This window comes from Aptenodytes forsteri, unplaced genomic scaffold (assembly GCF_000699145.1).
Source record: "Aptenodytes forsteri isolate BGI_AS27 unplaced genomic scaffold, ASM69914v1 Scaffold26, whole genome shotgun sequence".
Lineage (NCBI taxonomy): Eukaryota > Metazoa > Chordata > Aves > Sphenisciformes > Spheniscidae > Aptenodytes > Aptenodytes forsteri.
The window spans coordinates 2,577,761-2,601,396 of record NW_008794125.1 but is presented as its reverse complement, the minus strand read 5'-3'; the positions used below and the strand labels follow the sequence as shown (position 1 = coordinate 2,601,396).

General features: G+C 54.1%; 1 protein-coding gene across 5 annotated transcripts; it reads left to right on the top strand.

Annotated features, from left to right (window-relative positions):
• Window positions 1–52: 52 nt before the first annotated feature.
• On the top strand, window positions 53–22,716 carry CDIP1 (cell death inducing p53 target 1). 5 transcript variants are annotated; one of them, XM_009277589.2, is made up of 6 exons: window positions 53–295; window positions 19,657–19,758; window positions 20,369–20,467; window positions 20,913–21,059; window positions 21,359–21,620; window positions 22,357–22,716. In XM_009277589.2, exons 3-6 carry the CDS (start codon window positions 20,383–20,385, stop codon window positions 22,466–22,468), a joined length of 606 nt encoding a protein of 201 aa, XP_009275864.1. In that variant the 5' UTR covers window positions 53–295; window positions 19,657–19,758; window positions 20,369–20,382; the 3' UTR covers window positions 22,469–22,716. The 5 variants fall into 5 exon arrangements, with proteins under 5 accessions (XP_009275864.1, XP_009275840.1, XP_019327443.1 ...); XM_009277565.2 differs by having other exon boundaries at window positions 21,356–21,620; XM_009277573.2 differs by lacking the exon at window positions 53–295 and adding an exon at window positions 9,904–10,045 and having other exon boundaries at window positions 21,356–21,620.
• Window positions 22,717–23,636: the final 920 nt, after the last annotated feature.

Genomic DNA, 23,636 nt, shown 5'->3' with positions numbered 1-23,636 from the left:
GCGGCGGCGGCGCGGGGGAGGGAGGCCCGGCAGGGTCGGGGTCCCCCCCAACCCCGGGCAGGCCGCGGCGGCCTCCTGGCAGCGGGGCCAGCTGGAGGCGCGGGGAGACGGAGCGCGGGGGAAACGCAGGAGACGCCCAGCACCGTCCGCCGCTGATAAGAAAAAAGAGGGGTGAAAATAAATCCCCGGTTAACTCTCTGGGGGAGGACCTCGCTTCTCCAGGCGGAGGGAAGGTCTCAGTGCTCTGCCGCGGCCGGAGTGTTTGCTGCGGAGCCCGGCGTCCCGGGGAGAAGAGGTATGGATAGGTGGTAGTACGGGCCGGGGAGAGGGGGAGGCAGCCCTGGTCTCGGGCTGGTCTTTAACGCTCTCCGTAGCGGCCGCAAAATGCTGCAGGGTGCTGCTAAAATCTTACAAAGCTTCAGCTTTGCGCCCTCAGCAATGCAGGGAAAGGTTGGGACGGGAGGATCGGGATGTGCTGGAGGGCTGGAGCAGCGGGCGCGGGATGAAATTTAATCGCTTGGAAGGCAAGGTTGTGTACTTGGGAAAAGACTTTCCGATGTAAGACGAGCGCTCCGGCCCGACTGAGGTCGTGCCAGCTTGCTGAGAGGACGGCTGGGAGCTGCCAGCCGGGCACAGCTGTGAGAAGAGCAAATACGATCCATTACCCAGACAGATCCCCGGGAGAGGAGGGAGCCAGGCCTAGGTACAAGTGTGTGGGTTTCCAGTCATCCCTGCTCGGGAGAGATGAGCTTGGGCTGGAACTGCCCTTTCAGTGATCAGGAACGATGAGCCCATTTTAGAGGAGCCGAAAGAAGCTCGGCTGTCTTGACAAGCAGGAAGAGAAATTATGATGATGGGGATGATATTGTCCATCAGCACACTGGCAGTGTGAACCCTGTGAAACAAGGAGAGCTCGTTCAGCTAATGGGTAGCACAGCACAACAAGAAATACCAATGAATAAATGGTAGCGGGAGGCTGGTGAGATCCTTTAGAGTGGTGAGATCTTGGTTCTGCCTCCCAAGGGGACTGGAGAGGCAAAAGGGTAGGAGCTGTTAAGGCAGCATTCAGTTGCTTTATGAAAAGCACAGGGGGTTGTGATTGCTGCTAAACGGAGGGATGGGGCTTGGGACCCCGGGAAGAACTCCAGGGCCATGCGGGGGAGCGGGAACAGGCAGGCTGGGATGGACACCGCCGTGCCGGCATCCTCTGGATCGTCCGCAGGGGTCACGCTCAAGGTTAAACTTCTCCAAGTCGCTGCAAGCGTAGGTGTGTGCCCCTTGGCCCAAGGCGTCACTGGAGAAGTTGTTCAGAGATGGTCTCCCTGCACCAGTGAGAACTGGCGAGGGGACTGGCGGTTGTCACGTTCCAGGCTGAGCCTAAAATACCAGGGGGTTGACTAGGTCAGGCACAATGATTTTAGGTAGAAATGTTCTAAATGATAATTATAGTGGTTTGGGGCTGTATGTAAAACGTGCTGAGAAACACTTTGTGAATATGCAAGATGCCCTCCTGTTTGTTCCCTTTCAACCAATGTGCTTGAAATGGGGCTTTCATGTCAGCAGGGGCCCTTCTGCTTTCCAGAGTGTGTGGCTGGAGTGGGCAGTAGGGGAAGCTGGAGTGAGTATTACGTAGCGTAATATATAACCATAGCACGCCATTCATTCATTCATAGGAACTAAACAAACTCGGGTCAGTGTGGAAAGCGCAGGCTGAAAACTTCCCTTTCCCAAAGGCTTTTCTGTCTGAATGTTGTAGCGATGTCCATGCAGCCCAGGAAATCCCCGGAAGCGTTTAGTGATTTACCTGCTCTGTTCTCCTTAGGCATTACGCAAGGAAGGAATTCCAGCTTGGAGGCAGGGAGGCAACGGCTTTAGGAACTGATATGAGGCTGTCTAGTGGTGTGGCTTGAGCGCAGATGGGGGATGAGGCTGTAACAAGGGCAGGGTGATGGAGCAACGTCCCCAGATGTCCCCTGAGTGATGCCAAGTGGAGCAAACATGCTCAATCCTCCCCAGCTGCTGTTGTACGGGTGGTGGGGCTGCGGTGGCTGTGTCTGCTCAGGGCTGCACTCAGGGAGATGCTGGGAGAGAGGATGTGCATGTTCGTATGCTGAGTACTAAAAGATCTTGCTACAGGTGTGACTGGGACAGTTAACAGAGAGGGAGCTTCTCTTTCAGAACCTGAGCCCTTCCTAAGAAGATGGAAGACCGTGCTGAGCTTCTTGTTGTGTTCCCTCAACAGGTCCTGCACCTGAAATTCAGTTCTGAAATTCAGTTCCTCGTGTTCCTGTTCTGACTGGAGCTCTGTCTCAGCTGCTGTTATGAAAGGAGGGAGGGTGTCTCCGTCAGCGCCTTGTTTTGGTTTATAAGCGTGTTTTTGAAGCTCGCTTCCTAATCAGCCGTGCTTTCTGTGCGTGGGAAATCACGCAGTGATGCAAAGCGCGGCAACTGCTTTCCTTCTGGATGAAGCACAACTGGCAGATGCACTCTGGGAGCGCAGCTAATGCACTCCTGTAGCTGAAGGGCATTCAGCCGGGGGCCAGACTAGAGCCTGTCCACAACACCCACACTGTATGTGTTTCAGGGGGGTTCGGGTCCTTGGCACAGTGTTGTCATCTGCAGAAGTGTTCCCATTGCCAGTGTTACTCACTAACATAGCGAGAGAAGGGACGAAAGTAACTTTATTATGTAAAAGATTATCTTTTTTTCCCTTCAGATGTGAATTTAGCAGATAAATACTTGTATTTAAAGGATGTGGTTGATGCAGAGATCTTCTGGTATGAGGATGAGTGGTTTTGGAAGGAGATACAGACTTCTAGTCTTGGATCTGCTCTGATCCAAGACCATTTTTTTGCTTACGGGTAAATAGAAGTATGAAATTAGGTGTTCTACGTCTGTTTGTGGTACCATTGTAAAGCCCTACATTTCATTTCTTATAATTGCTTTAATCAGGAGAGAATATCCTAGATTGAAAGAAGCTAAGTTTTTTAAACTCTTTTTAATAGCGTTTTTTGTAGGGTCTGCAACAGGGCTGTGCATCACTTGTGCTGGTACTACCACGGCTCTGTACCCGTGCTGAATGTACCGTCAGTACTGTGGTAGTTTTTCTGTGTGCGGGCTCACATTTACCCAGCTTTGCACCAAGCCGGGGAAAAGATTGATGGCTGCCAGGTGAGACAAGGAGGAAATAGTATTTGTGTAATACGGCAATTAAAATAATAGCGAAGGCAGCAGGGCTGAATATACCTTTGAGCTTCTAGACAGGTATGCCAACTTCTCATCAAACTGCGATGAGGTGTTCTCCCAGACTGATCTGTGCAAAGCTGCTAAAAACAGGGAGGACAGGAGTGTTGGAAAACAACAAATAGAGGCTGATATGCCTCATGGCTCTTAGCAGCAGCCAATCACGTTCTAAAAGGAAAGATTTTAATTGTACAGTACTCTTCCCTTCTCCCTGATACAGTAAAAGTGATGGTTTGTAGTGGGAAGTTCAGTTGTTCTGCAAATTGTTGGAGGTTTTTGGTTGGTTTTGCTTCCAGGACCTGATTTTGCAACTGTTAGGCAAGCAAAGTACTCTAGCCTGAAACCTTTCAGAGCAAGGCACCTGAGCACCCAAGTTTGCAAACACAGATGTGTATGTACCTTTTTTTCCTTCAAAAAGCAGATGATGAGCAACTTCTGCCTTGGGATGTGATACTCGCCTTGCTGTTTTCCTGTTGCTCCTGATCAGCACTCGGTATCCGTCCCGCAACTGGAGAGAAGCAGTGCGATTTTCATAAGCAGTGTCAGATCTTTGCATGCTCTGCAAAGGACGTATCTCCTTCTCTGATCAAAGGGAACGCAATTAGAACAGGTGCCGTAGGAAACCACAATCCATTTTCTCAACAGTATAAAGTCTCTGAGGCAGGGGGAGCACAGTTTTTGCTTCTGGCATGAAACACTCAGGGAAAGTCTTTGCTGTTACAGTTTTGCTTTGGGCTCATTCATTCAGAGCTGCCTCGTGGCTGCAGTCTAAAATTTGTTGTATTTGTGATGGTGAAAAAGGGCTGTTTGAGAACCCGGAGAGTACAGCGGGCCCGTGCTGGTCATAGATACGGGTAGAGGGTGGAGGTAGGAAGGAAACTGCTTCATGCCACACATCTCCCCTGTGCGGCCCCACTTCAGTGCAGCTATCTTTAATCTGAACTCTCTTAGCAGGCCTGAATTTAGAGTAAGAAAATACAAGAAATAACCCCAAAAGACGGCAATGTAATTAGCATCTTAGGAATTGTGAGGAACAGCTGCCGGCCGTGTGTGTTCGACTTTGTACCTCTTAGCGTGATGAAACCTGAGATGATCAGAGAATGAAGAAATGAGCTGGGGCTTTCCGTGCAAACTAAGTAATATATTTCTTTGTTACCTATTGTGATTAGTAAGGTAACTCTGCATTAGTAATAGTTATGTTTCCTTTACCTCCTTTATACGTAAGAAAATGGAATAATACCCAGTTCTTTTATAGATTAAGAGAATTTAAGGTAAAGCATTTGTGCTGAGATGGTGGTCCCTCTGCCCTGAACCAGTGTGCAGGTAGACCTTCCCTATTGTGTATGTCCCCAAACCTTCTTTGATACCTGGTCTCTGCACTTAGAAAGAAAATCTTCTCTACCTTGCCCTAAGAGGCTGGCTACCTATTAACAGTTTTGGAAGAGGTGTTCTTGGAAGGAGCGTTCTAGCTTTAAGTTTACACACTTACTGTTTCGTCTTGCATTCCATCTTACGATCATAAGTTCCATCCATCACATCTTAGCGTGCTACACGCACATCCCATGCTCTAGCTCTATTTCATCTTTATTTACTCGTTGCATTGCGTGGTTGCAGAGAAAAAGAATTTTACTTAAAATTCGAACCGTGGGAGGCTGTTTGCGTTGAGACACTTTCCTTGAGCTCTCGTTCTGGGAGTTAGTGTCAAGGCCGGGTCTACGTGCGAAGGCCTTGTGTTGTAGTTATCCCAGCAAGTCCCAGTGCTGGGCAGAGGTTGGGTCTGTGGGAGCTGCCTTCTCAGCAGGGTGCATTCCCCTGCCCTGCCTGGGATGGGCGGTGGGAGACCTGCGGACCTGTGCGGGCTGCAGGGAGAGGCTCTTTGACCGCTGCAGAGGGGGGTAAGTTAGGGTCTCTGAGCTCCCCCCATGGTTTATACTGGCTCCCTGAAAAAAACCAAAAATACAGCCCACTCTCAGACTAAAAGGACTTTGCAGATGTATAAAGGAAAAGCGCGGAGGCTTGCTCTCTCTTGCTGTTGGGCTGCGTGTGTAGGCACAGTACGCCTCACTCCAGATCTCCGCCAGTATTGTTCTTGTGAGCGCTGACGTCCCAAAATGGTATCTACTGCATGTATCTTTACAAAGGAAGCCTTGACTTAACGTCATTCGACAACTGAATCTTTTACCGAGACAAGACGTGGTGGCTGAGGCACGGTTACATGTCAGTGCACGTTATCTGCCAGAGTCTGGGGACGGCAGGCACGGTCAGCCCGCTCCCGGCGGGGATGGACTCGGAGGGTCTTCCCGCTTCTTACCTTTGCATCTTTAATCTGACAGAACCTTACAGTGCAAGGTAAAATGAATTGGAGGGTTTTTTTCCCCAACATGTTTTGAAGCACAGTTATTTGATTGAAAAGATACAGCCCCCTCCCGAGTTTGTGAGGGGTAGCCGAGGAATTGTATTAAAAATAAGCCCTCATTGCTCAGAAATCCCTTGTGCTTCCTCCCAGAGCCCCACAGCTGGAGAGCAGGTATAATCTTTTAGATTATGGGTGAGCGAATAAGATTACTGTCCCAGAGAGAATTACTGTAAAATTGATTTCATTTAGGTCACGGAACAAAGATTGTCATGTGGGAAGACTTGAGCAAAACTTAACCGTGGCCTGGCCTTCCTGGGGGCTAGATGGGCAGTGCTGAGGCTGGCTGCGAGAGGGGAGCACTTGTCTTCTGCTCGGCTGTTCGCAGAGAGTCGTAGGAAACCCGTCCAAGTTGCTCTTTACCTCGTGCCCTTCCAGTGCGGGTAAGGGAAACGGCTCCTCGCCCTCTGCGAATAGCATCCCTGAAATGGACTGCACTTTCCCTTCCGGAAAGCATTTGTCCAGCCTGTAAGTCTTTGTGATACTGGGATGCGAATGCTGTAGAGGAACAAATAAAGGCAAAGATCAGGGCGTAAGCGGGGAGCAGTTTGTGTCCTGGCAGCCGTGCACGGCCGAGCGGGTGTTGCGTCGAGAGGCTGGTGCCAGGAAGCACCACCAACTTTGCCTGATTCAACCAGAACTAAATTTGCCGCCCAGGAGCAGAGGGAGGGTCGACTGCTTTTTATGGCGGTACCATGTGTTTGCAGAGCTTTTAAAAATAAAGATTGGCTAATATGTTCCGGATTGACTTGCTCATATCTCCAAGACCCAGAACAGCTGCTCTCCATGTTTTCTCTCCTTCCCTTCTGGGTTGTTTTGATGTGTTTGGGTTTTTGTTTTTTTTTCAAATGGCCATGACTCAGCCCTTCCCTGCTGCTCTCCGAGTTTCCTGGTTTCTGAATAGGCTATTCTTGGGACAGCGGTTCCTGACAGATAGGAACAAGGGGAGTGTTGTGTTGCTTTGTTTTTTTTTTCTCCTCTGGCCTGTCTTAATGCTCTGCTTCCCTCTAATTTTTTCCTTGTTCCCGAATTACTGAATCATCCTAAATCGTTGGATGCCATCTGGGGCGTGTTCTTGCCCTTGAACCAAAGGAGCCCTCTCAGGTATGATCCAGGCTGTGATCCTCGCACAGCACCAGCTTTTCTTTCGCAGCAGGATGACGGTGACACTCCTAAGAGCATGGAGGGTTATCCTGCTACAGCTATGTCTGTTGTAACGCTTTTAAACCCCTTGTTTTAGCCCCTCTAATTCCAAGGGACAGCGCTTGGAATGCTCCAGTGATCTACCGTGCAAGGGGGAGATCCAGGTGAGGACCACTTCTTCATGCCCTGTCCGTACGACGCAGGTGATACGGTGACTCTCATTGCAGAGCTGAGAGACAGCGCACGCCGGTTCAAATGGCTAAGCGTGACTTTGGATGCATGCTGCCTCTGTGCAGACTTTCACAAGTAAGGGGAAAATACAAACTAGAATTTAAAAACAATGAAAAAAAGCTTTCTGATTGCTTAATTAGTTATTGGCCCCCCACGGATGGCAGAGGCTGGAAATCTGAAGGATGCTCCCGCTCTGAAATGCTTCGCGATGCAGTTACACAGCTTCTTAACACGGAGGGCTTTTGAATTTCTTATGAAGTTTGTTCCTCTGTGGTGTGGGCTGGGGAAAGTCACCTTCCAGTGGCAGGTAGTACACCCCGGGCCAGGCGTGCTGGCCGCCACTCTTGCTATGCAGATGGGCGGTTGGGAGTGAACGTGGTGTCTTAATACTAAACAATCTTTGCTGGGTTTTAGTTTTATTAAGAGCACAGCTCTTTCTGTCAAGACCCAGTTGTATGCGAGGGGGAAGTAGCCTGAGCTGTTGTATATTTTGCCTTGAAAACACAGTTGGCTTTTTAAAAAAAACAGAGGCACTCTATGTTTTCTCAAAGTCTGTGGTTACCAAGAGAAATTTCTCAGACAAAAGTACTAGAGGACTCAAAACACAAGGGTAGTGTTCTTCTTTAGCATCCCTCCACGTTTTTGGATATGCTGTATTGTTGTTAAGCCAACCAAGATAAAAGCTTTTCTGTGCGAGGAGGCTTTGAGAACATTCACTGCCAGATTAAATTAGCCTTTCTGAGAATAAATTAGTCGTCGTGATGTAGGCAGCCCTGCGCACTGCAGCCATAAAATCCACGCGTGCTAGTACCCACAGCAGGTAACTTAAACGATAGGTGTGATTGATAGCTGTGTTCGGGGTAGTGCTGTTAACTTGAGATTAGATTTCTGGCTGGTGGTGAATGAAAATCAGCCCGTTGAATTTTATTGATTATTTCTCCAAATAAGAAGCAGGCCACCCTTTTAAGAGAGGGAAAGGAACCCCTGGGGTTCAGCGCAGCTTCATTTTGGGAGGAAATCGTGGACTAAAGCCAACACTGTACCCCTGCTGCAGTGACTCTCCAACCTGGGATGCTTTTGAGGTCCTCGGGGGTCCCAGTCACCCAACACGTGGCAGAAGGGGAGCGTTGGAGCCTTGCGTCGGAGGGGAGGACAAAGACTGGAACACGGAGTGGAGGAAGGCAGTCGCGATGGGATTTCCATGCTGCTGCCGACTCCTTTGGGCTTGCATTTTTAACTGACCACTGGATAAATAGCTGCTGCTAGTGTGTGCGTGCTGCCCTTTTCTTAAAGGTGTGTTCAGTTTGTCTTCTAATTAACTCAGCGCCTTTATTCTGCTTTATGGTATATGAGGAAGTGCTCGCAGGAGGCGTGGGTATGTGCTGAAGGCTCAGCTTGCCTTTCCCACCTGCTCTGCTGAGACCATTCAGCTCCTCCAAAATCTTAACGTAGTCTTTGAGCAGGAGAGTGAAGCTGGGACTAGAGACCATTTCCATTGCCGTTAAGTATCAGCTCTTCCCCTGGGCTTGTTGTAGGTCTTCCACAGAGACGTCATCTGGAGCATATTTGCCTTTTGGGAATGGAGGTTCCCCCAAAGTTTGTGGCTTCAAGCTACAGGTGGTGTTATTTTAGCCTTTCAGACTCCCTCTTGGGTGCCACGATTCAGGATGCATTAGCGCAGTGGGAGCTCAGTTTTGAGCTGGCTGCTGGGCTATTCTGATGAGAGAGAAAACAGTTCCCAGCTTGTTTAGTGTTGTAGCTGTGGGAGCTGCTCTGTCTTTATCAGGCTCAGGAGGGGATTTCAGTCCTGAATCCTCCAGAGCAGCTGAGCCATCTGCCTGCCCTGAGGGCATCTTGGTTTTATGTGCTTGAATTTTCACCAGTCTCATCCCCTGCTGTGAGAGCAGTGACCCAGCCTTAGGACTGTTCAAAACCCTCTGACCAGCGATGTTTTTAATTTAACAGTAAAGCAGTGAGGTGTTGCCTTGACAGAGAGGCAGAGAAAGGGTTTAGAAAAGCTTAGGACAGGGACTTGAGGAGGTGCGTTGCGGCGTATTGGGGATGCTGTGAATCCAGCTGCTGTGTCTAGATTTCCAGCGAGAGGTCTTCTGCTTGCTTTGTCTGCAGTTCTGGAGTCGGTGCGGCTCGTATCCAGGTGATGTCCCACGCGTGCCAAAACTAGGATGGTGCCTGGAGCTGTGGCCTGGAGAGGCATGAGGACATCATCTCTCTTCCTTCACCCTTGTTTTCAAAGGGAATACAGCTCTGCGTGCCCGATTGCAGATCTTGCTGAACTTGGCTAGCTGATTTGTATCTTGGTCAATGTTCTTGTCAGATCTGCTTACATTTCAGTGAGCCAGGCTAACGATGGGGCTTTGCATGTCTTCATTGTCTCCCCTGGCAGGACTGCTGTGCGTTGCCTCCGAGCAAGCAGTAGTGGCAAATTAGGTTCATGGAGAAGCAGCTTTTGGCATGATCTGAGGGACAGATAAGTAGCAGCTTGTTACATGGCTTTGTTCAGCAGATAGCAACAGAGTTTTAGGGAAGGGGTTATGAAGGAGTTGGCAGGAACTTGGTGCTGCAAACTGAAACCAAAGTCACGAAATGCTTTGGAGTAAAAATGACTTCCCTGGACCGGGAAGTCAGTGCAGACTAGCCAAGTCTGGCTGGAACTGGAGGTAGAAATGGGACCGGCAGGAGCTGCACGTGACTCAGGGGTGCGTCCCAGTGCTCCCTCTGAGCCACCGTGGTGCTGCTGGAGATAACCCAGCACTGGGCACACTCGGTGGCTGTTGATTAGCCCAGGGGGTTTCCCCCTCTGTGAGCTGGGACATTGTCATCTGTCTTTGAGCAGCCCAGATGAGCTGGGCTTGGGAGCAGGGGAGTGCAGGGTACTCTCCTCCTGTCAAACTGCCACGGGACGAGCGAGCCCCACGCTAGCAGGGCCCTGGGCCACCCTGAGAGAGGTCCTGGTCTGGAAACGGGAAGGTCTGGTCATGCCGTGGGAGCAAGAAGGTGAGTGTGATAACGTGAGTGGCCTCAGCACGGAGGAGTTCCTCCAGGGCACATGTCTCTGGACGTGCATGGGTCCTCCTTGTTGGCAGTAGGACTCGGGAGGGGTCTCAGACCTTACACACACGCTCCTGCTTAACCCCAAACCACGCTTCTTTGCAAAGTGTGAGCCGTGGCCTTAAATAAAATTGAGTGACATAGAGCATTTCTCACTAGTCCTCAGAAAAAAAAAAAAGCAAGGTGACACTGTACCTGTTAAATCTAAATGTCAGCAGCTTCTCTGGTGCCAAGGCAGGGGTATCTGTGAGGACAGAAAATACTAATGTTGTTGGAGATTGGAGTTGGTCCTATAGCAAGCTGGTGCTATGCCTCGGATAAACATCAGTACCGTGACATATGTTTTGTACATCACTTGGAAGGAAAATGGGTCTGGAATCACCACCAATGTATTCAAAATTATTTCATTGTGTGGCAAAATCTGCAAGGGAATTCTGAATAGGCTCTTGGGCTTTGATTAATTCTGAGACTGAAATGCAGCTACATCTCCACAAAAGCTCTGATCCTCTAATTTCCTCCTCCCTTGGAGCTTACTGTGTTATTTCATGGAAGTCACACATCTAATCAGTTTGATTCAGCAATGATGTAGCTGTATTACTTGACTTTCTCTCAAAAAATCCTATAGAATGAGGGAGTAATGAAAAAATGGGGTGCATAAAGGAATAAAATATTTTTAGTATAGTTTTGGGAAGGAAATCTATAAAATCCTGAGTTGTGCTGTGAGACATAGCGGGTAATCATCCTGTATTCATCTTCTCTGTGTGAGAGCTGGGAGGTGCCATTGAAATGGGCAGGCAGCAGGCTGTGACAGTAGGAGACACTTTTTCGTGTAGGTAACCAAAGAGCAGAACTTGCCACTGCCATCTGTGGCAGAGCTCAGCGAGCTGGTGGGCTATAAAGGGATTAAGGTGGTCCATGGAGAAACTCCAGGCTGCCTAATCCCTAAAACCCTGAGTGTTGGGAGTGGGAGGGACTGACAGGGGGGTCATTCTGCCTTCGCTTGCTTCCTAACTCGTCCTAAGCGTCTGTTACAGGCTGCCACCAGAGGTGAGCTACGGAGCTGTGACTGTCTTTAATGCAAGGAACTGCGGAGCTTCTGCCGGATCTCCTCTGGGGCTCCTGCTTGCTGTTAAGCTTGCAGTTGTTTAAACCAACAACTAGTCTTGTGGCACAGTTAGGTTTGGTCTTATGTTAAAACACTGTAGTATTGGAATAGATCTTGGTTTTATTTGCTTTAGATTATTGCAGGTTACGTTGTTAACATTATTAACTAGATATCAAATGGGTGATGTAATGCAGTATTTATATTCTTGGGGGAAAAATTGAGTAGGTGCATAGGACACCAGGCAACAGCTGCTGATATGGCTGGGTGCTTTCCCATGGATGTTATCAAGCGTTAGTCTGGGCTGTTTGTGAACTTCAGTGAAAGTCTCACGGAAAAGCTCTCTGGTTTCCCAGAGAATTGGCTTGCGGCACCCGCCTTTTCTCATCTGAGTCTGTCTGGAGCAGATTGCTAAGGTGCAGAGGAACTCAGGTTTGTCCTTTCATGTTTCTTTTAAATCGCATCTTTGCATCCATGAGAACACCTAGCGTATTGTAGTCTGTCTTCTCTCGTGAGGCCAGGTCACCAGCTGGTAACGTCTGAACAGAAAGCACCTCCCCAGTGGGGGGGGGTGCGTTTTCCAGGGCCTGTAGCAGCCTGCCAGGCAGCCTGGCTGCAGCGTGCTCTGTGCTTGCTCCGTGTTCAGAAAACTGTTTTTTAGGGGCTGAGTTCAGCTGCCCTGGTGGTCCAGAGTGCTCTGTGCACGCCTGAGCCTTCCCCAGTGCCCCTGAATGTGTAAGGGCTGGGATCCAGTTTTGACGTGTGGGGTAGTGGCCTCTCCTCGCTGGTAGCTCACAGGCTCCGTTGCAGCCCCTCTTGGCTCTTGTCGGATGTCACTGCTGGCACGGTGAGCTCTGCAGACGCGTGATGCTTCCCGCAGCTGTGTGCTGCGGCTTGGGAGTCCGTGGCAGAGAGCAAAGAGCTACCCCAGTTTGTTCTTTTCATTTCGGCTGGTTTTTCTTTAAATGTTCAGGTTAACCAGGTCCTGGCAATGCTGTTTGTGCAGCCCTGGTGTGGAGAGCCAACAAGCACTTGGGCAGTCCATCTGGAGGCAAATAGCAGTGGAGAGAATCCCAGAGGCAGCAGCAGGTCCTGACAGCAGGTCCTGACAAGCGCTCCTCCCGCACGTAACCCTTTGTGGGTGTTGTGGATAAAGCATCCTTGTGTTAAGCAGGGAGATTTTGTGTCCGGTTTTCCTGATATCCATACAGAGGAGCTGTGCGAAGCAGTAATTGGAATCCCTGGCTGAGGACAGCTGAGCCTGGGCTGTGTTGTGGAGTTTATCCGATTGTGCTTTGGATTTAGCGCCCTGAGAAATCTTCCTTTGGACGCAGCACCTGGCTTCCAGTGAGGATCCTGCTCTTAGTTGATTTGCCTGCTGGGTTACGGTGGCACACAGAAGGTCAAACGACATGTCGGAGGTCCCAAGGTAAACGACTGCAGCGGGGGGATGCTCCTCCGGAGATTCGTATGCTGTAGAGCAGAGCGGGGAGCTTTGGCCATCTGACGTAGCTGGATTGAACGGTGAATAACCTTCTGCTCCGGCAGCCCTTTGTTTTAAAGGACTGCTGTCCTGCTTTGCCAGCAGAGCTCTCCATCCCTGCACCAAAGGAAGAGCCTGATCCTCCTGGAAGCAGCAGTTTTCTGCAGCTGAAATCTGACTGCAAAAGTGTGGGAGAAATCTGCTGTTCTGCGAGCAGCCTGGCTGTTTCTGCACGGTGGGTTTGCGCTCCCTGGCAGCGGTGCTGGAGGCGCAGGGCTTGCGCTTGGGGAAATGCAGCTGAGTCGCGCAGAAAAAGAACAGACCTTTCCATTAGTCCTTAACTTGGGTTTCCATCTGCGCCTTGCGCGAGTGTGTTGTAGGCATGCGCCCTCTTGCTGTCTTGCCCAGGACCAGGATGATGAGTTGAGGAGATGCTGCTAGGGTTAACAGCAGGGTAAAGGAGGGGGTACATGCCGCCTGGTCAAGGGTTGCCAGGGCATCCTCTTTCTAAAGGAGGCTGCAGCACTGTCTGCTGTTTATTCCTTCCCTCCCGGCTCTGGGGAGATGGTGTGCAGGCTGGAGGCAGCAAACGCGCATGGGAAGAGGCAAGGCTGAGGGGGAAGTTTGACTCGCTCACAGGGAAAACATCTCTTTTTTTGTTCCGCATAAAAACCAGGCAGCAGTAACCACTGATACTGCTTTTCCAGCAGGGATTTTTGCTGTCTTTCCTTTCAAGGTAAGAGCTGTCTGCTGTGGATTGCGTGTGGTGCTTTCAGGAGCAGTGGGAGTTGAGCCACATCCCTGCAAGCTGTGTGCGAGTGTGCGAGCGGGCATGCGCGTGGAGGGGGCAGCATCCCTGACTGGCTCTGTGGCACGGGTGTAACGCAGAGAACACGCTGCAGAGCAGGTCCAGGCTGGGCTTTGGAGATGCTGCTCAGAAATGCCGTTGTGGAGGAGGGCAATTGCGATTGCCACGGTCAGGGTACAGCTCTGTCCACGTCTCATCCGACCCTGCTCGGCTCAGTCTCTTCTTGCTACCCGCAAAGCCCTTTTGAAGGGTAACAGGCTTTCGGCCAAATGACATTTTGCCAGCATCTGATCTGCCTTTTGTGCTCATACCTAGCGTATTTGTCTGCTTTCCTCGTCTCAGTATTTCCCTGTTTCTGGAGCAGGTAGAAGCCTGTGGCACACAGGTAGCTTTCCTGGTGCCAGGAAAGCTGGGATGGTGTTGGCCACAGCGCTGTTCCTTTTTTAAAAGGAAAGAGGCTGGCCTCTGTGAGGGAGCCCAGCTTCTTCGGAGCTCTCGACTTTGCTTTTAAAGATGTATTTACAAAAGCCTGGAACCTGAAATTTGTGTCTCTTTGATGTGCAACGAAGCTGGAAGTGGTCGTATCCTTTTACTTATTCATTTAATTTTAGTGTGTTTTTTCCTCTTCTAAATATCGGAAGTTATTTTTTGTGGAGGAAGAGCTCCAAAAATGCGCAGCAGCAGCTTTTGAAGTGCCAACATCACTGAACGTGGTTGAGCATGAACAAATCCTGCTTCCTGTCTCAGTGGCTGGAGCCACTGCTCACGTAGGCAAAACAAAGCCGAATCACCGTGGGTCTCCAGTTATCAAATGCAGGAGGAGCAAGGACAACGCAGGCCGTGTTTCTGCTCGTGGGAGCGGATCTCAGCTGCGCTGTGAGGCTGACTCAGAGCTGCACGGGGCCAGCGCTGCACCATCAGGGTTTGCACGTGAGTTAGACTTGCCAGCGATCTGCTCCGTCCTTCTCAGATTTGTCTCACCCTTGGTGATTTCGTCCGGGAGGAAGCAGCCTGAAGCGCACACGGCTGCTGCCTGGGCAGAACGGCGTTAACAGACCAAATCTTTGGGTCTCCAAGTAGTGCAGGAACTATATCTGTGGCTGTCCTCCTCGTGGCATTATCTGTTCAGTGCGTTGAGCTGGTGGGTGAGCTTTTATGGCATGTTAGCATATATTCAGCTAGGACCTGTCACGATGTTACCTGTTCCCTGGTCCCACTACATGCCACCCTTCAGTTGATTTTGATGACATACCTATTTGGAGAGCAGGTTGGGTGGGCAGACCTTTCCTCTTGCCATGTTTGAATCCCGAACTGTTTCCGCAGTGAGGCTGTCTGATGTAGCAGGGGGAAATACAGCCAGCGGGGAACACTGGACCCTAATGCATCAGCCCCTCTCATCGCCGCTGTAAGCAGCTGGGAGACCTTCGTGGTCACCAGTTTTGGATGTGTCAGTAATGGGAACCGTGGGCTTTGGGGTATCGATCCCTAATTGACTAGAGCCAGGGTCGCTGAGCATGGGAAGGAGGCGGATTAGAAAGCCTTGTGTTTCTGTATGCAGGACTGCGTGCTGCCCACCGGCTCTTTGGCTGTGCTCACTGCTGTAGAGAAACCTCAGACAGACCTCTTGGGGCCGGGAGTTTCGCCCTGGTCTGGGGGGATCCAGAGACCTGCTGTTCGTTCTTCTCCTCACCCAAAAGCTACCTGAAATGAGACCCTGGGTCGACCAGGGAGCACAGAGCCAGCTGTAGGGGAGGGTGCACGGATCGAAGCCGTAGCTGGGGTGGGCCAAGCCCACTGTGATGGAGTCATGCTCTCCTGGTTGTGTCTGTCATGCTGCTGTGCCCCGGCAGGGCTAACGGGAGCGGTGGGAATCTGGATCTTTTGTTTTCTTCAGCAAAGCTCCAGCCTAGCCTGTGTGTAGGCTCCCATGCAGCTGTGGTTTAGTCCCTCGTGTCCACGCTGAATCCAAGCCACCCATAAAGGCCGCAAGCTCTGAGACGGTAGGGGAGGATGAGGAGTGACCGGGTGTGCCTATGCAGTCCCGCAGCAGTGCCACGGGGCAGGTGAAGCTTGCTGGAGCAGCGAGACCAGCCACAGCTTGCTGTCCCATCCATACTGCAGCAGCACGCGCCGGAGAGTGGGCCAGCATGGGTGATGCTTGCCGTCGCCAGAGCTGAGCACGACTTTAGGTCGCCGATCTCGACTTGAGGGAGATAACGGGCTTGCACTGAAAACACAGTGCAAGAAATACCCCGCCAGAGCTCGGTGTGTTCAGCTGAGCAAAACAAAGTCTGAGTGAGGGCATGATGGCTGTTTGCAGCAAGCAGGGAGCGAAGGAAAGCTGTTCAGGCTCAAGGACAGATGAGTGTAATCTGGCTACAAATAAACTAGAAACTGTAAGGCCGTCAGAGCAGTGGGGGCCTGGAACAGGCTTCCCACGGGAATAGCAGGAGCAGGACGGCCTGCACACTGCTGGCATGTGAAGGGAAGTTTTGGGGTGTTGTCCCCAGAGAGGGAAAGAGGGATGGGCTGATGCAGCGGGTCCCCTCTGTCCTCTGATCCTTGTTCCGCTTGGTTTGTCACGCTGCCAGCCCATGGGGGCTCTTTGCTTGTCTCCTGCGTTTAACGGGAGCAGTGTTTGCAACAATGGCGTGGTGGGTTCATCTTCTGTTGTTAGTTTAAAGTAGAGGAGCCAGTAAAAACTGTTCTTCCAGTTAAGAAGAACTAATCTGCATTTCTAGCTGGAAATAGCATCTCCTCTGTCCATCCTTGTACTGGTAACCGACTGCTTTTGAGTCTTGTGATCCTGCGATGGGTCCTTGCTCCCAAAGGACCTGCACTAGACATTGGTGATTCCATCAGATCTTGAACTTAAGCCTGGTAAACTTAGCCTAATTTTTTTGTCAAGCTCTTATTTTTTTCCCTAGGTGCTCAGCTGGTCTATGGGCATGGTTATTCCAGTAAGCCCTAGTGTGGATGCAATTTCCGCAGGCTTTGGGAACGTTTCTTCCCATGTGAGAACAGATAGTTTGATCTAAGCTGTTTTCATGACACAGAAATGCACTGGTGGTTCAGCTTTAATAAACCAGAATGGTTAACGTGGGACAGCTTTGTAGAATGCTGGCAGAATGGCTCGTCTTGCTGGCGTGGCTGGCTGGAGATCCTGGGGCAAAGCGCGGCCTGCCAGGGGCGTCCTCCCTGGGAAGGGCACGCCAGGCTCTGCGTGCCGTGAAGTCTCTGCTGTGAGCTGCCACCCGACTCCCAAGTCCGTCTCTCTGTGGCGGTGCCGTGGGCAGGAGAAGTCTTGTTTCTCTTTTGCAAGACAGAGGGAGCAAAGTAAGTTGGCTTTGCTGAAAGCTGGTGGGTAAAACCAGAAATGACCAGCAGCAAGAGTCCTTGTTACGTGCTTCTGGGGATCGTGTTTTGATGCAGAATACTGCTGTGTTTTTGTTTAGCGGCTGGATCTTCCCAGCTCACCTGCCTGTGCCCAGCTACCATCAACCTGCTTCAGCCCAGAAGGGCCCTCCCGGTGGGGCACGCTCCAGGGTCCCCTCTCTCCTGCGCTGGGTGGGTGCTGCTCAGGGAAACTCTGCCTCTTCGCAGGGGTGCTGCTAGCTAGCTCCTGAGAGCAAGGTTGCCTCTCCGTGCTGCCATACGAGGGGGAAGATCTGGGTTGCTTTGCTTTGGCCACGTTGCTTTTGAGAGGGAATACTTGCAGGGTCGTCCGTGCCAGGGCGGCGAGTGATGTCCTGGGGTAGCTCCCGACCCAGCACGGAGGGGAAGCCTTGTGCCCTCCAGCTCCCCACGGAGCTCTCTGGCGGAAATGGGCTGGGGCAGGTTTTGTGCTTCTCACGTTAAGATAAAAGAAAGCACAGGAGAAACGGCTTCTAAGAGGCTTAAAAGCAACAGGCTTTCTTTTCCTCCTGGGAAGGGCACACAGCCAACATCTTGCTCTTTACGGATCTCTCTTAATAAGCAGAATATTGCATTAAGAGTGACTGAGTCTGCCAAGCACGAGCAGAACAGCTCTGCAGCCCCTGCAGCTTCCTTCATGCCAGTACCCGCGTGGCTCTGAGGTCCGCTGGCCGTCGCCCTCGTGGCTGCCTTTTCCTGCTGGTCAAGGTGGCAGGATTAATTGCTGGCTCAATCTGGGGCTGTTGCTTCATCTGGCGGGTGTTTCCAGAGCGGCTGGTGGAGCACGTGGGTGGGATTGCCTCTTGGTCTCCTCGTCTCCTGAGTTTTCTCAACAGCTGCTTTGATGACGGGGGGGAGTAAGGCCGGGGAGTGTTGAAAGATGTTACGTTATGGGAAGGCAGCCTCTGAGCGGTAATGGGAGGAGATCTGTTACATTAGAAAAGCCGTGGGCTCAGCTGGCCTGCGAGGGCAAGGAAAGCTCCCCGGCAGGCCGGCGTCCCCAGGTGAGGACTCGGGGATGCTCCGGTTGGGCTGGGCTCATCCAGGAGCCCTGAAGACATGGGGACAGGAAGGTCTGAGGCTCCTGGGTGTGCAGGGTGGGTCAGCTGGCTACTTTCAGAAGAATAAGTCCTCCTTTTCTTTACATCCCCAGTGAAGCTAAAAAGAGCGTGGCCCAATTTGTAGCTTTGTAGGTCACTGAAGGAGAAGGAGGGCTCTGCAATGCGCTGCACTTCGGGTGCTTTCCTCCGCCTGGAAGCGCTCTGTGCCACGGCAGCTCTGCCGTACCTGCTGCACGGGACGGCTCTCCTTCCCCTGGCTCTTAAGGAAGAAATTGGAGAGAAAAGCAGGAGGAAGATGACCCCCAGCCACCCTTGGATTTGACGCTGTGTGTCTGCAACATAACATTTAAGACCTCCGGGGAGAAATATTAGTCAGTAAATGTGGACATCCCGGGGAGACCCTATGCCGGTCCAGGCTTTGCTCATCTCCTGGGGGGATCAGCATGCCGCTCCATGATCAGCAAGGGGTAATGGTGCTCTGCTGCAGACTTGTGACCTGATTAGATTTCCTGCCACCTTGCAGGAGGCTGCTCGGAGGCAGGGAGCGTGAGCTAGAAAAACAGGAGTGGAATAAAGCAAAGCCAAGCAGGTTGAGGAGGGCTGGGTCTTCCTTCCCGTGTTTGCCGAGGCCTTGGCTTCCCTTGGCCCAGCAGCCGCAGGCGGAGGTGGCTGTGCCCCCCGGGCACCCCTCTGAGCACACCTGCAACGCAGGCAGGATGGGCAGCGCTCGCTGCCTGGCCCGGTGCCCGTGGAGGCTTGTGCTGTGCCGTGCCGTGGAGGTTGGTGTGCCCCGGGCAGGTTGCCCAGCACGTGGCATCGGTGCCAGGGCTGGAGGGAGCCTCGCTGCCTAAGCAGTGACCCCAGCGGGGTGCTGCCTGGCTCAGCCCTGCTCCGGCACCCCTCGGCCCCGAGCTCTCTGGGGCTGGGCAGGCGGTTCGTGCCTCACCAGGGCTGTGGGGCAGCCTTGCTGGTCATGCCTGGGGTTGGTAATGTGGCAGCCACGCCTGCTCCGGCCATTTCTTTGGGTCCAGAGCTGCCCTGGTTGTGCCTGTGGGATTTTTACAGGTTGGTCATAGCCCGGGTGCGTTTTTCCTGCTCAGTCAGGGGCTGCTGGAATGGGACCTGTGGGACCGGCTGAGAAAGCACCGTCCTCGCAGCAGGCTGACCTGCCTCGAGGAGAGCAGGAGACCAAGGGAAACGGGACAAGCAGGGTCACATTTGCTCCTGGCCCTTCGGGGATGAAGGATGTGGGGGGTTCGGGTAGCTGTGCTCAGACCCTGAGGGGAGCTCCTAGCGCTGCTCCCCGGGCACTGACAGCAATGTCACCGTGTCCCATGCCTGATGGCAGCCTTCCCAAGCACCGAGTGAACAGCCTCTCATTTGTATTTCCCAATTTAGTCACGTCCTACCAGATATAACTGAGCCAGAGTAAACAGGGAAAGCAGGTTTCCTGATGTCGTTGCACTTCCTTGGTGTTCAGATCGTGTCGGTGGGGCTTTTCCGTGTGCCGAGGACACGTAGCCTCGTGCCTGCCATCGAGGGGGCACACGTGGGGAGGTTCCTGCCCAGACCCGCTCTCCCCACGCCTGCACCAGGGAGGGGAGGGGGTTTGGCGTAGCGGCCAAGGCAGCGCTGTAGCAGTGGCTCCTCTCCATCGCTGTAACTCTCTCGCTGTCTCCTTTCACACAGATTGGGTGGGGTAAGACAGCTTCCAAAATACGCTGCGCAGAAGAATTGTTTTTCTCAGCTCTGTCGAGGCCTCTGAGCTCCTTGCTGCAAGGAAGAGGACAGGTAAATTTTACCCCAGGTAAAATAATGTCTCCAGCTGTTAAAGATGGTTTCACCTTAACTCACTCGATGAGAGTATTCAGAGATGCGCTCTGTGGGTTTGCGCCCTCCACCTCAGAGTTTGTGCTTCAGGCTTGGGGTCCTGCCCATCCCCTCAGGGCACAGCGTTGCATATCACTCTGCTGGGTGGAGCTGGGGGGGCTGTGGGCAACGTGGGCAGCTCTTCCCCATCTTTGGTCCCGTAACGCTGCAGCCGAGGCGCTTGGCAGAGCAGCTTCCAGCCCAGTACTGCCCCAGCACGTGGGCAATGCAGCTGAGAGCCGCACCGATGAGCTGCTCTTGCACCATGCGTGGGCGTTATGGGGAAAGCCCTGCGGAGCCGGCAGGAAGATGTTACACCTTGGATTTGCTGCCTGGGTTGAAGCCTGTCCAGCTTTGGGGCCATGGCCTTGTTTCTGCCTGGGGCGGGGGGCTGAGGCCAGTGCAGCGGTGGTGCCAGCCCCGGACCCCTCCGTTACCTGCTACCTCCTTCCCCAAGCACCACGCAGCTCTGGGCGGGTGCCTGTGTGCGGCCAAAGGCTGGCGTCTCTTCTAAAGGCTTCTGTCCTTGCAGGGCCGCCCTGAGCCATGTCCAGCGACCCTCCGCCACCCTACCCGGGAGGCCCCTCAGCACCGCTGATAGAAGAGAAGCATGGCCCCCCGCCCGCGGCAGGTACTGGGGGGGGATCCCAGCTGCTCTGGGGTGTCGGGGTGACACTGCCGAGCGGGCAGGAGCCAAGTGAGCATGGTTTCCCTGGGAGCGCCGTGGCCTCTCCTTGCAGCTCTGCCCTGCAGTGTGCTGGGGAGGGTGGTGCGATGCCCGGCTCTGTCTGTCACCATGTTACCCTCCGGGGGTGGCAGGAGGTCCCAGGGGAAGTGACAAGAGCAGAAAGCGCTCCCTGCTCAAAGCCTGGCTCTGCTCGCTGCTGTGAGTAACGTGGGGTGAATCTGGGTTTCCTGTGGGCCCAGAGGACAAGGCTTGGGGGCTGCCCCCCACCCCATGTCGTGTCTCCCTTCCCTGCTGGGGCCAACCCCCCCAGACCACTCAGCCAAGCCACCATCTCCCCACCAGCTCTGCCGCCTCCCGCCCTGGCTGCTGACTCTGTGTTTCCTTTCAGATGGCGTCGCCCCTGTCGTGGGACAGCCCCAGGGGGTTCCCATCCCCCCTCCTGAATTTGGGCCCCCCCCATACGAGCCACCCTCGCAGCCGGGCTTTGTGCCACCCCACATGCCCACAGACAGCTCCGGGCCCTACCTGCCGCCTGGTGAGTACTGCGGGGGGCTGCGTGAAGTAGGGGGTGGTGATGGGCAAGGACACACATGTGTGTCCCCCGGAAGCACATGTCTCCCGGTGCCGTGGGGGGACGCAGCGGGGGGCTGGGGCTGCCATTTGGAGCTTGCAGCGAGGCTCCTCGGGGTGGGGTGGGGGGGCACAGTGCCTGCAGCAGGGTTGGCCCCAAGTCCATAACCAAGGTGGTGGTGTGGCAGCAGGGTGGGGCCAGGATCCGGCCTCTCCTGCCGCATACAGCGACGCTCACCTCTGCACGTTTCTCATTCCCAGCAGGTTATTACCCACCCCCAGGCCCTCACCCCCCCATGGGCTACTACCCTGCCCCGGGCCACTACCCCTCTCCCGGTGGCCACACGGCGACAGTCCTCGTCCCGTCAGGGGCTGCCACCACAGTGACGGTGCTGCAGGGAGAGATCTTCCAGGGCGCCCCCGTGCAGACGGTGTGTCCCCACTGCCAGCAAGCCATCACCACCAAGATCACCTACGAGATCGGGCTCATGAGCTTTCTTCTTGGCTTCTTCTGCTGCTTCGTGGGGTAGGTGCTGCAAGCGGAGCTGGGGCCTCCCTGCCGCCAGCAGCCCTGCAGTGATGGTGATTGCTCTGCCCTGGTCCTGGTGGTCCGATGCCGGTGGCCTTGGCCGAGCTGTTGGGCGTGGAGAGGGCCTCGGCACTGAGGTGTTACTGGGGCAGCAGCTGGGTTCCTCGGGTGACAGTGCCTGGAGACCGGGGCTCCTGCCTGGGGAGGGGAAGGTGCCACCACCGAAGGCCTGTTGTGTAGCTTGGCATCAGAGGGCCTTTGTGCAGGAGCCGTCCATCCCCCGGCCCAGAACCCGCGGCGCTGCTGAGAGCCACGGTCTCTCCTCGCAGCCGAGGGCTGGCAGCAACGGGGGCTACGGGAGGGGAGGGAGCGCTTGTCGCAGCCCCCTGCCCCAGCAGTGGAGGTAGGTCAGGCCTCATGGCCTGCGTGTGTCTCACCAGGCTGTCCCTTCCCTCTGCGAGGTGCACGACTGCTCACTAACGAAGCGCTTACCCTTGTAGCGGCGGCAGCAGCACACCCCGGGGACAGGGTGCTTTGTGCTGCCCTTTGCAGCAGCAGCAGCAGCAGCAGGGGTCATGGTTGGCTCCCAGGGGCAAGTACTCGCCTCTCTTGCCCATGCCCCAGAGCGAACCCCATGTGTGCCCCCGCCCCACCTCCACGCCCGCAGGCTGTGCCCACGAGCTGCCTCTGGGGTGCCCGAGCTCACAGCACTCTGCCTCTTCCTGTGCTCCAGGTGTGATCTCTGCTGCTGCCTGATCCCCTGCCTGTTCGATGACTTCAAGGATGTGACACACACGTGTCCCAACTGCAAGGCCTATATCTACACGTACAAGCGCATGTGCTAACAGCACCCCGGGAGCCCGAGCCACTGGAATGACACCGGCCCTTCTCCCGCTGCCATCCTAGTCTATGCGTGTGCAACACTCCTTTGCTTAACCCTCCGGTGGTGTGTATGTGTGTATCCCCAGCTCCCTCCCGCTCAGAGCTGCGACCACCTTCCCCAAGCTCCGGTCCTCGCTGTGAAGAGTTGGATTGGCAACGCTGGCGTGGGTGCACAGGGGAGGTGGGCCCAGGCCCCACGTGCTGTGTGGGCATCCCTCTGCACCCCCTTACGTGCCAGGGCACTAGCGAGGCCCCTCTCGCCTGGAGCACCCCAGCGCAGGGGCGCCTGGCCGCAGAGGGGTGTGCAGCCACAACCCCAGCGCAGGGGTGCCTGGCTGCAGAGGTGTGCTGCTGCCACAGGGAGCTGCTGCAGGCAGGGGGGCACCTGCCACCCAGGAGGCAAAGGGGGGAACCCGAGTGGCCCGCAGCGCACACAGGGGGAGGCAGCATGGCCCCTGTGGCACTTTTAGGAAGGGGCTCGGTGGTGGCTCGGTCTTAAAGAGAGAGGGTAGTGCCACGCGTGCCAGGTTTCAGCGTGGTTCACGGCCCTCTCCAGCAGGGTCAGCGTGCAGCCCGTAGGCAAAGCCCCTTCCCAAGGAGAGGCAGGCAGAGCCGCCTTCGAGGCACGGTGGAGGGGAAAACGGCGTCTGCCTTGCCCTGGGACTGCAGCACTGCACCCTTAATCAGCACCTCCGTCCTGCCGGAGCGGCTGCCAGCGCCTGGTGGCCACGGCTGCTCCAGCTGCATGCGCCTCCTCCCAGCCCCTGCTGTGGCTCTTTCGGCAAAGGAAAGCCCCTGGCAGTTCCTCGCCCACCTGGCAAACTGTTAGCGAAAACGCATCCGGCATGTCGCTACCTGCCCCGGTGCTGTAGATTAGAGGAGTTTGTTACCAGGCCGCAGCTGGCTCGCAGCTCTGGAGCAGACCCATGCCCACCCACTGCAGAGCCACGTCCCGAACCCGGCAGGGTCTGCGGGCACACACCCTGCAGCGCCCGTCCTGCCACCACCACAGCTGCACCCTGTGGGGTTCCTCGTTGCATGTGGGTGTAGGGGTTTATTTTTAGCTCACTTGATACGGGGCAGAAAGAAGGGGGCAAGCGGGCAGTGACAGGAGCTGCCAGCAGCACTATA

What these genes read in the sequence shown, in the direction of transcription:
- CDIP1 (XM_009277565.2), top strand. Translation starts at nt 20,383, where the DNA reads ATGTCCAGCGACCCTCCGCCACCCTACCCGGGAGGCCCCTCAGCACCG. An exon ending in CGGGCCCTACCTGCCGCCTG is followed by an intron (nt 21,060 to 21,355) that starts GTGAGTACTGCG and finishes TCTCATTCCCAG; the next exon opens with CAGGTTATTACCCACCCCCA. An exon ending in TTCTTCTGCTGCTTCGTGGG is followed by an intron (nt 21,621 to 22,356) that starts GTAGGTGCTGCA and finishes CCTGTGCTCCAG; the next exon opens with GTGTGATCTCTGCTGCTGCC.